The 12,078-nt window shown below is 43.3% G+C and overlaps 1 protein-coding gene across 2 annotated transcripts in view; it reads left to right on the plus strand.

Annotated features, from left to right (window-relative positions):
• Positions 1 to 3,757: 3,757 nt before the first annotated feature.
• Positions 3,758 to 12,078, plus strand: part of ANXA10 (annexin A10) — a 479,763-nt gene continuing 471,442 nt past the window's right edge. The window contains exon 1 of one of the 2 annotated variants that reach the window (XM_086962400.1): positions 3,758 to 4,071. In XM_086962400.1, the coding sequence (XP_086818526.1) occupies positions 4,054 to 4,071 (18 nt within the window). In that variant the 5' untranslated portion in view covers positions 3,758 to 4,053. The remainder of the gene's footprint in view (positions 4,072 to 12,078) is intronic. The other variant, XM_086962401.1, reaches the window with a different exon arrangement.

Genomic DNA, 12,078 nt, shown 5'->3' on the forward strand with positions numbered 1-12,078 from the left:
GACAATCTGGCCTCATTGAAGGGGTTTTGGAAAAGGGCAGCGCAGCAAGTCCACTTGCTGCGCTGCCCTACGCCAAAGAGAAAGGGCAGGAATGCACTGTATTTATCCAATATGGTGCATTCCTGTCCTTTCCCCCTGCACTGGTGCCGTTTTGGCAGCCTAGAGCCAATGCAGGCACCCTTGCACCATGCTGCAAGGGTGACTGTGTTGTTGGCAGGATTGTTTTGTTGCAGGAAGGGGCCTCTTTGTACATAAAACGATCCTGAGAGGCGTTTTCCTCTTTCTATATGTACTGCAGAATGGAGAGTGGAAAGAGGAATAAACTAGGAGAAATAAAGTTATTTCTCCTCGTTATGCCGCACCTCGGGATGCGTAAAGTTTAGCCGTATCGGCAGGTTTACATGGTTTTGTAAATAAATAGGGGAAGTGTTGAAATCCATGGGTGTTGTGCAATGCCTAAGGAACGCCTCCCGAGCACAGAGTAAGGCAAGGCAACTATTTGTGCTGCCTTGCCTTTCTTCATATCTATGAGGCCATTTGAAACAAGCAAAGTGGCTTTGCATGACCTCATAGATATGATTTCAAGGTTTGCACTGCTACAGTGCCACAAAAAGTGATGGGCCAGCGGTGCAAGGGTCTTATAAATATGCTCCTCTCTGCACAATGCAAGCGTCAGCTTCTCTCATTTGGATGTGGTGAGTGCAAGTTTATAGTATTGCGCCTGAGCCATAAGCGGTTAACCATGCCTCCTGAAAGAGGGCCTCATTTACAAGTTTCTTATGCAAGGAAGTACAGTAAGTCACTTTGCTGTACTGCCCTGAGTCAAAAGGAAGGGACACCTTCCTGCACCAAAACAAGCAATGGAGGTGTTTCCCTCCTTCTATGTGTGCTGCTGAATGCAGCACACATAAAAAGAGGAAAAAATTAGGAGAAATAAAGTTATTGCTCCTAGTTACGCCTCCCCTGGGGAAAGGCAGGTGTGTGACACATTCCCATGTTTACAAGTCCTTGTAAGTCTGGGAATGTGACAAAATTCATGGGTGTTGCTTGGGTACACCCACGGCAATGCCCATAGAATGCCTCTTTGATGCAGAGTAAGGCAACGCAGCATCTTGCGCTGCTTTGTCTTACTCCATATCTACGTGGCAGTTTAAAGCTTTGCAATGTGGCTTTGTGTGGCCTCGTAGATAGGGGTCTGCAATCAGCGCCATCAGTACATCAAAAAAAGTGATGCACGTACGGCGCAATAGGCTACTAAATAAGCCCCATATTGTATTCATTCTGCAAACAATTTCGGGTCAGATTTACAAGCCCCGTGCAACACTTTAGCTCCACGGTTGCGTCAGGTTTGTGGCAAGGCAGGGGCGTAAAAAATGCACCCAATTCACAATGTGACGCATCTAGGGAGATTCGTCACTTTCTAAACTCCTGCGCCACATTATACCTGCGTCAGGTATAATGTATGCAGGGTGGGCGTGCCCACACAGGAAAGCCTCATAAAAGTGACATAGTGAAATCTACAAGACTTCACTGCACCACTTATAGGACGTCACTGAGTTAAAAACTTACGCCTGCTTGAAACAGGCGCAAGAAGTGATGCAGTACAATAAGCATAGCCTCAACATGCATTGCTGGAGTTGCATCATGCTTGCGACATGACTCCAGCAATGCGTGACTTTTGAGCCAACAGAGTCTGACGCATCTGGCAATCCTTGCGCCATGGTGTGCCGTATTGTGAATGCGGGGCATCGATGGTGGTGCAAGGGTATCACAGGCTGGCACAGGGAATCTGAAGCATCTCTACAGATGCGTCAGTTTCTTGTAAATCTGCCTTTTAATTTCTTTCACATGAGAAGTAACACATTTCCTTTCAAATGCTGCTTCCTTTTTTAATCGAATGAGTGACATTATACTTAGATGCCTGGCACAGATCACTCACAATCGAAGAATACCGTGGAATATCAAAAGTATTTTACACTCACTGATGCGAAGATCTTGGTGGATAAACACGTAAAAACGCAAAAAGGAGATGTATCATCAGACTTTAATGGATAACATCCAACGTTTAATCAATAATGTACTTTCTTCGCCCTCCGACTTTGCTCAGAAATGCCTGCTTTTGTTTTTCCATGCCTTTGTTTTCACGTTCAAGGCACAGACTCGTGGTAGGAAATCCTATATTTTCTTGGTTCTCCAGCAACTCAGCAGGCAGATCTGCCAGGTGAGCGTATGACTTTGTTCTGACTAAGCAGACTTTTATTAGAGCTGAAAAGCGGCCTCTTTTTCGTCAGTTTCTTTCATAATGGGGTGTCGTTTTTCTGCCCTACATACGTGGTCAGTCAACTGCTGTGATGTAGCTACAACCTTATTTTTAGTTTTTATCTCACCCTTACTCCTAACTTTTCTGTATATGATATGTAGATTATCAATATGAAGGATAAAGTATACAATTTATATATTCAAAATGAACCTCAGAAAGGAGATCGGTGTTTAAATAGTGTAAGTTGGGAAAGCCTTATTAAACTTGCAATCATTCATTTCTGTAGCTACTTATATTTAATTTTCACTACCAAAGGCAGACATATTTTTTTCCCATCATATTCGGTTGAAAGAGATGCAGGGGTCTCTCAAAATGGCATGATTTGGTAGAGTCAGTTTATTTGTGTTTGTTTTGTTATTGAGAAAGCTTTCAAAATTGTGCAGGGTTAGGAGCTCTCCGAGATTGATTGTCAATGTTCATTTCATCAGTGTCTGGGCTGCATGCTGTTGTCGTTTATCACCTCCAGAGGGAGCCCCAAAGACAGGACGCTTGCGACTATTGCCGAGCAACTATAACATTCGGTCTGTTTTGAAAGTATGCATCGCCCTGATTTCAAGCGTGGAAATGGATTTAATTTCCTGCACAAACTCCTGTTTGACCAAGAACTATACCTCTGACTCCTGTGGAGTTTTCTGCATGGGGTAATTACCAAGCGTAATAAGCATTGGGAACACCCTGCAATTTTCTCCAGGTCATTATCTGTAGATCAGCACCGAATTCTACGTTATGCCTCATTTTCGAGTATGGTGAGGCTTGTTGACGTTGCATAGTTGAAATTCGGAAGAAGAGGTCTTTACTGAACCCAGTTAAATACCTCACCCACACCCATATTGTAGAATATAGCATTTTCCAATCATGATTTGTGATATACACGTATAAAATATTGACCTTTTTACTTGTTACCATCCGTCCATCACCTTGCTTTTGTGTGTTAAGTGGGAGGACCCAAAGCTAGATATTGTTAGGGGAATCTTCAGCCCATCATTTTTGCACCAACAGGCTTGTGGGAAAGCATATAGATCGAGAGCCAAGCATATATCCAATATTTACTTTGACTGTATAGGAAAGGAAATTGTTCCTAGCAATTGCCCTGACGATGCAGCCTGTTAACAGTGATGGATTACACCTCGAAATAGCCAGCTAAAACTATCAAAAGCTATTGCCGTATGCATTTCTGAAAGATACATAATCTTATTTGTTTAATCATAGGAGCTGCTAAGTAGTTCACAAGTGTTGCAATTTGTTACTGGGGGATAGAAATTGCTGCATTAAAACCGTAAATGGTTAAGTTAATTCTAGTGTAACAGCAACATACCCGCAGCCCTCAGTTTCTCCGGAAAAGAAGGAAAGAAGGTAGCAATGGTGCAGCTGTTAATTATTAACACTTTTCTCCTTCAGGCGTTGTATCATTCAACTGGTAGCTGTGTTAACTATCTTGATCAAACAAGGCACTCAGCAATGTGATATGACGTGTCAGTCTATTCGTATTTAAAAAATAATTATACTTTCGCCCTTCATGGTTAATGGCCGGATACCTGCCTTGTGACAGATGGTACGAAGTGTTTTTGTTACACAAGTGCACTTATGAACCGCACACTCTGATTGGAACCAACTTCTGCCTGGTATTCGTAATGCTCCTGTAACGATACAGGTTACTGGCGACCAGGGGACGAATTCATTCTTCACCTTGGCCTACACTCTGAGCTCAGCAAGACTACAGACCTCGCAGCAAAATGTACTGCGGCGACTATGTAAGTTGTGTATCAGCATGCTTTGATTGAAGATCTATTTAAATATTACATTTTTTTAAATAAACGAATGCATGTTGATATTTACCAAGTTCATTCATCTTGTTCCATACGAGATATGTGGTTTTGGATTACATGGGTAATGAATTGTACTTAATTCTGATAGGTTAATTTTGAGTAGGACAGATTCTCTGTAGCAACATGTCTATACATTCTAAATGATAGCCATATTCTTACTGAGCATGCAGATGCGTCGATGATTTCCTTGATGTTTGGGCGCATGTGAAATACATTCTTGAGTCCTGCGTGTTGGAGTCAGGTGAGAGCTTAATATAGCGGAGTAAGACTAGGCAGGCTCTGCTATCTCTCCAGTTCTCTGTGTAATCTGTTTTATTTTATTGTAATCATCCTTTTTTAGTTGGTTGGGACGTGGTTTCACATCTTACTATCTAGAAAAACATTTTTCCCCCATGTTTTCATTACAAAGTGCAGTTCATCCGTGCAGAGCATTTTCTCTCCAAAACAAGCAGGGTCCAAGTCAAAAAGATTAATCTGTGACTTACTCCTTTAGTACTCCTGAAGTAAGCCAGGAGTACTACAAGACTAAGCCATACCTACTCACAACAAAACCTTTGTGATTCGGGTCTGTAGTATTTTAAAGATTTTACTGGTTTGTCCCAAACCCATTTCTTTCTCCCTCATCATGGCCATAAAAGTGCCAGACTAAACTGCCACAGTTCTTGCTCTAAGATGGCTCTATCTTCTGTGCACCTCGTTTTGTGTGCTATAGAAACCCAGGTGTATCGAACATAAGAGTTGTCTCCATTCCAGCCTTCAAGACATTTCATATCATATTATAGTAAGGGACTACACATTGTGGTAACTTACCTGATAACATTATATTTGCTGTGCAGTAGGATCTGATGCATTGAACTGACAAAGGGCCTGATTTAGATCTTGACGGGTCGCCCGTCATCCCGCTCTGGTGGCGGCTGATGGAGTCCCACCCTCTATATTTAGATGTGGGCTGGCTGAACCTCTGTCCATATCAACAGGCTGTCTACCATTGCGTAAGCAGCGCACCTCCTTCAACGTGGCAGACTCCTCTGCTGGCTAACTGTACTCTGTCACCGTCAGGATGGCAGGTTTGCACCAAGCCTATTTAGATTCCCCCATTCTACTGGCTTTGTCCTAGTAGTAGATTCCTGATGGAGTGAGTCCCTTATGGAGTGGAGACTGGTAAGTACTACTTTTTAATGTGACACTACACATATATGTTGTGTGTGCTTCAAAAATAAATGTAGGTATTGTGTAATACCCTTTTTTCACATATAGCATGCCATACATACAACATACACACATTGTTGAATGTACACCCACAGGCCCCACAAGCACAACACCCACAACCACCACAATATCTCCCAAAATTAAATGTCAATATAGGTGTGTTTATTTTACCTTGAAAAGCTGTAAAATGAGCACTACTGTATTACACACTAGAAATAAATTGCATGTAAGAGCAACGTATACATGCATGAGGTTGACACGTAATTTATATTAAGACAAACGTAAAAGAATCTTACCTTAGATCCCAACGACAACAGAGTTGATTAGCATCGTGGTCAAGTAGAGGCAGCAAGGAAAGGATCTGGACAATGGGGTTCAATACTGAAACTGAAGTGGGAAACACAAAAAGGTATGTTTTTACCTCATTTCCTTTCATTCTGCCAACTCAAAGTTGGAGATATCTCCACCACTGTTTCCTCGACGGAAAGCCATACCATGCCAGCCTATGACACCATCGACACGGGTGAGAAGTCCTGGCTGAGTCGGTGGCACTTGGGCGATCTTTCATCCATAGGCACGCCAACATCTAAAGAAAGCCGACAGATTGCCAAGTAGGCTGGTGGTGAAATTGTCAAAAAAGGGACAGCGGGTTCAGATCCGCCAAGATCTAGATCAGCCCGAAGTCTTCAAACACCAGGCAGCAAGCAGGTTCAAGATATCCTAAGGTATTCTTGTCTCTATGGCAATTTCTAGCGGTACGTATAATGACAGACTTCACTGATTATTTCAGTCTTGCAAATTAAACTTCTCTGCCTAAGGAGCTACGAATGGGGGGAAACAGCAACTACAAAGCGGGCATCACATCGCGATGCCCTTACAACGTGGTTGTTACAATGACCGCGTTGTTACCACACACAGCCATTGCTACGCAAGTCATTACATTGACTTGAAGTAGATGGCATGCTAACATTGGAAATAGTAGAGTTTGCTATTCCAACACCTTACCTACTGTTACGTAGACTGGAGTTGGACTAGTAAATTATACATTTCTAATGTCATTTGAGATGTCATCAGTGATGTCACTGACCATATCATTAATGATGTAATATGTGACGTTATCAGCAGAGCATTGCGGGGGCGCGAGTTATATTTAGCTCAACTAATCATAATGCCCAAGTTTCTCTGGTTTTGTACCATATCCAATATCAAACTAACTACAACGTACCTGAAACCTGTGTTTTTTTCAGTGAATTTTTAAGGTTTTTTAAATGCTAATTTCTAACTACAACGTCCCTGAAACCTATAGTTTTTTCAGTGAATTTCAAAGGTTTTTTAAATGCTAATTTCTAACTATAACATCCGTGAAACCTATGTTTTTTTCAGTGAATGTCAAAGGTTAATTAAATGCTAACTGCTAACTATAACATCCCTGAAACCTGCGTTTTTTTTAGTAAATTTCTAAGGTTTTTAAAAATGATAATTTTTAACTATGCATACAGAGGTAGGACATGTGGAGAAAGAAGTAAGAGAAATGCAGAAAGAGGCAACAGAAGTCTAGAAAGAGGAAGAACGGTACAGAAAGAAGCAAGAGATATGCAGAAAGAACCAACAGAGGTGCATAAAGAGGCCTTGTTGCAAAGTCATCCTATGCCCTGGACACCCCCCTACCTCTTGCTGACTGGTACTGGTGGGAACTGACTCTGACTGACCCTGAGAATAACCAGGCCTGGAGCCACTGCTATGCTGAAAAATACCTAGAATGCAATGAAAACTCCTGCATACACTAGGGTACACTATGGGTTGTGGTACCCCTGTAATTGGCATGGCTTCTCCTGTAAGGCCCTAGTACATCATAGAGCAGGGGGGTTAAAACTACCTCTAACTCCCTAGCATATATTAGGGCATGGCAGTTTAGAGGCCAGCAGTCCTTTTCTGCACTTGCATGTGTGCACTGCTGAGCCTGAGGTCAGTTTAAAAGTTGCCCTGTGTGTGCAGAAAGAATCAAGAGAGGTGCAGAAAGAGGCAAGAGAAGTACAGAAAGAAGCAACAGAGGTGCAACAAGAGGGAAAGAGAGAAGGGGGTTGCAGAAAGAGGCAAGAGAAGTGCAGAAATAGGCAGCAGAGATGCAAAAACAGGCAGAAGAGGTGCAGAAAGAGGGAATAGTGGTGCCAAAAGAGGCAAGAGGGGTGTAGAAATTTGCATGAGAGATACAGAAAGAAGCAAGAGCAGTGCAGTAAAAAACAACAGAGGTGCAGAAGGAGGCAAGAGGGATACAGATAGAGGCAAAAGAAGAGCAGAAACAAGCTAAAAAGATGCAGAAAGAGGGAAGAGGGATGCAGAAAGAGGCCAAAGAGGTACAGAAAGAGGCAAAGGAGGTGCACAAAGAGGGAAGAAGGGTGTAGAAAGAGGTAAGTGGGTTGCAGAAAGAAGCAAGAGATGTGTAGAAAGAAGCAAGAGAAGTGCAGAAAGAAACACCAGAGGTGCAGAAGGTGGCAAGAGGGGTACAGAAAGAGGCAAGAGCAGTGCAAAAAGAATCAAGAGTTGTGCAGGGAAATGGAAGAAGGATGCAGAGAGGGGCACAAGGGGTGCAGAAAGAAGTAAGAAAAGTACAAAAAGAACCAAGAGAGGGACTGAAAGAGGCACGAAGAGTGTAGAAAAAGGCAAGAGTGTCGCACAAAGAGGGAAGAGGGGTGCAGAAAGAGGCAACAGGGGTGCAGAAAGAAGCAAGCGAGGTACAGAAAGTAGCATGGGAAATACAGAATGAAGCAACAGGGGTGAGGAAAGAGGCAAGTGAAGTGCAGAAAGAAGCAACAGAGGTGCAGAAGGAGGCAAGAGAACTGCAGAAAGATGCAAGAGAGTTAAAGAAACAGGCAAAAGAGGTACAGAAAGAGAGAACAGGGTTGCAGACAGAGGCAAGAGAGGTACAGAAACAGGTAAGAGTGGGGCAGAAAGAGGCAAGAGGGGTGCAGAAATTTGCAAGAGAGGAGCAGAAAGAAGCAAGTGCAGTGCAAAAGAACCAACAGATGTGCAAAAAGAGGCAAGTGAGGTGCAGAAGGAGACCAAAGGGGTGCAGAAAGAGGGAACAGGTGGGCAGACTGAGACAAGAGAGGTGCAAAAAGAGGGAAAAGGGGTTCAGAAAAAGGCAATAGGAATGCAGAAATTTGGAACAGAGGTGCAGAAAGAAGCAAGAGCAGTGCAGAATGAACCAACAGAGGTGCAAAAAGATGCAAGATGGGTGCAGAATAAAAGGTTAGGAGAGGTGCACATAGAAGCAAGAGGGTGCAAAAAGAGGCAGGGGGTGCAGAAATAACGAAGAGAACTGCAGAAAGAAGCAAAAAAGGCGCTGGAAGAGGCACGAAGGGTGCAGAAAGAGACAATAGAGGTCCAGAAAGAAGCAACAGAGGTACAGAAATAGGCAAGAGTGGTGCACAAAGAGGGTGGAGGGGTACAGAAACAGGCAAAAGGGATGCAGAAAGAAGCACGTGAGGTACAGAAAGAGGCAAGAGAAGTGTAGAAAGAGGCAAGAGAGGTGCAGAAACAGGCAAGAGAAGTATTGAAAGAGGCAAGAGAGCTGCAGAAAGAGGCAAGTGAGGTACAGAAATAGTATAAAGGGGTGCAGAAACAGGAAACAGGTGGGCAGACTGAGGCAAGAGCCGTACAGAAAGAGGGAAGAGTGTTGCAGAAAGAGGCAAAAGGAGTGCAGAAAGAAGCAACAGAGGTGCAGAAAGATGCAAGAGAAGTGCAGAAGGAAGCAACAGAGGTACCAAAAGAGGCAAGAGGGGTGCAGAAAGATGCAAGAGAAGTGCAGAAAGAAACAACAGAGGTGCAGAAAGAGGCACGAGAAGTGTAGAAGAGGCAAGAGAGGTGCAGAAACAGGCAGGAGAGGAGCAGAAATAGGGAACAGGAGCGCAGAAAGAGGCAAGTGGAGTACAGGATGAAGCAAGTGTGATGCAGAAGGAAGCAATAGTGGTGCAGAAAGAGATAAGAGAGGTGCAGAAAGAGGCAAGAGAGGTACAGAAAGTAGAAAAGATGAGCTGAAAGAGGCTAAAGAAATGCAGAAAAAAGAAAGTTGCAGAAAGAAGCAACAGAAATGCAGGAAGAGGCAAGAGAGACGCAGAAAGAAACAAGAGTGGTTTGCACACCATTAGTACCAATTTAACACCCACATTTAACAATAAGTAACAAGTGACCATTCTAGGTTTGAAAAGGGCCTTCCACCATGCTGTAACACTTGTTGTTGCATTTTTGGTAACGTTTGAGCCGTTTGAGCTTGAAACAAGGCTTTTTTTGTTCCGATCTGCAGATTAGGCAGAAGATGATGGATTATGTGGCTAATGCGGAAAATGTATAATTGTGCGTAAGTCAGTGCAGCCAAGGAGTAGCATAATTTCAGTGGCCCAGCTCGTACCTCTGACTAGGTCCGAAATGCTCCTCAGTGATTCCTTCTTTTTTGTGTCTCATTGAGTTCATAATTTAGCTTCTATGGAAACAAGGAAGACTAAACCTGAGGTTACCACTCCACAACACAGACTACCATACTGCATAATTACTTTCCATAACAGATAATCCCACTCTACATAATTCCTATACACTAAATGCGACATACTTTCTATCCATATAATTTCACTGCACGACATAGCACATAATTCCACTACACACAAAGTACATCCACTCCACTGCAAAAAACATTAGTAAAAAACTTTTAGATTTACAACGCCAATAGTTCTAACTCTTGCAAATGCGAGACCTATTACATTACAAATGCTTCTTTAACTGGTAGTTACGTTTGCAAAGTCGTGGAGAAAGGGGGCTGGGCCTCCACCACTTTGTAAATGCACCTCTTGGCACAGTGCTGGTTGGGTGATGAAGTTCACTTTACTCCTGAGGGACTCCAACCAGCACTCAGGAATTCTGCTTCATGGGACTTACAGGAGGTACCAGGAGGGCTACTTGGCTGCCAAAGTCCCTCAGGAGTAAAGTGGACTTCATCACCACACCAGCACTGTGCCAAGAGGTGCATTTACAAAGTGGTAGAGAAAGGTGAGCATGGCCTCCAAAGACCTCTGAGCAATCTCACTTTGTGGGACTTATTTGAGGTAACAGGAGGGGTAGCCAGTCCCCAAGGTGAACCTTGGGGGTAACTACCCCTCCTATTACCTCCAGTAAGTCCCAAACAGCAGGATTGCTAATTTCTCATAGCAGGCTATGCCCCTTTTCACTACCACTCTGCAAACACACTTCCTGGCACGCTCTTGGATGAGGATTAAAGCCCCTTTCACTGCTGGGGGTCCTTAGGGGCCAACAAGCCTACCTGATACCTACAGTATGCCCCAGATAGTGGGATTGCTGAAAGGTGGACACAGGCCACGCCCCCTTTCTCCATCACTCTGCAAACACGCCTCCTGGTGTGTTCTGGGTTGGGGGACAAAGTCCCCTTGAATCCTGAGGGTCCCTAGGGGCCAACTAGTCAACCAGGTAGTACCGCCAGTAAGCCCCACACAGCTGAATGCTGAGAGTGGTCTGAAGCCACACATCCTTTTTACATCACTCTGCAAACACACCTTCTGCCACACTACTGGTGGGGCAATGAGGTCCTCTTGTGTCCTGAGGAACTCAGGACTAAAGTGGACTTCATCCGCGAGGACACCTTTTAAAATTCGATACAACTGAGGTCAGAATTTAACAGTTGCAATAATAACCTTATTTTACAAGTTTGGGGCAATAATGTAGACTTTTCAGCTTTTCACACCAAATTGCCAAGTTACCGGTATTTACTGAGCATTCCTCCTAGTAGATTGCGGCAGCTCTCACTTTGGAAATTTACCTGGATAAAATTGCAGAGCGGTGTGGTAATTACAACAATATTGTCAATTTTAATCCCTGTGCAAAAAGGAGTTTCTGCAAGGGTTGAATAACCACAGGTTGCTCATAATAGGGACCTAAGTGTGCATTTATAGTTCATAATTGTGCTGTAGTGTATTAGAGAAATTAACTGGGAGCTCCCTAAACCAGAGTTCACATACAGCAGATAGGTCCAATATTAGACCACAAGTTCCGAACCAGTGCTGATTTTGAGGTGAAACCCTAAATAAATTATGCCACTGCAACCAATTGCCTGGGGGATTATGTAACATGGATATTTTACCAATCTGGCATTGCTGTTTCATTCATGAACTACCAATGGCCGTCCCTAGCTAATGTAGGCCCTGGAGTCCTTGCTACTTAGCTAATTAAATGCCCATGTGTGCCTCCTTAGACCAATCCATGTGTGCATGTCACTGACTCGCACACACACAGACACAAACAAGCATGCATTTGCGAATACACACACACGAACACACCCAGACCTGAAGTCACTCATTTAAACCTGCTCTCGTCTGTAACAAAGTACTTTTAATTTGCATTGCTAAGTTCAAATGCGTTCTAAAATGGATTTCTAAAGCGCAGACTTTCCTAAAATGTAGCAGTGCTGTTTTCATATATGTGCCACTTTCAAATGCATGTATTTGATTGTCTTGTCAATGCAAAGCCGGTACTGTGGGAGGTAAGATAGGAGCATATATTTAAATTATAATGTGGGCATTTATAAATAATTATTTTCCTAGCATATACTGAGGATGTGTATACTCACCAAGCAATGATGTAACACAAATTAAGGAATGGAGAGATTAATTTAAGAACGTTCGCGTTGGTTATCTAATTTATTTTTCAAAGTCGTGAAGC

This window comes from Lissotriton vulgaris, chromosome 3_1 (assembly GCF_964263255.1).
Source record: "Lissotriton vulgaris chromosome 3_1, aLisVul1.2, whole genome shotgun sequence".
NCBI classification, from domain to species: Eukaryota; Metazoa; Chordata; class Amphibia; order Caudata; family Salamandridae; genus Lissotriton; species Lissotriton vulgaris.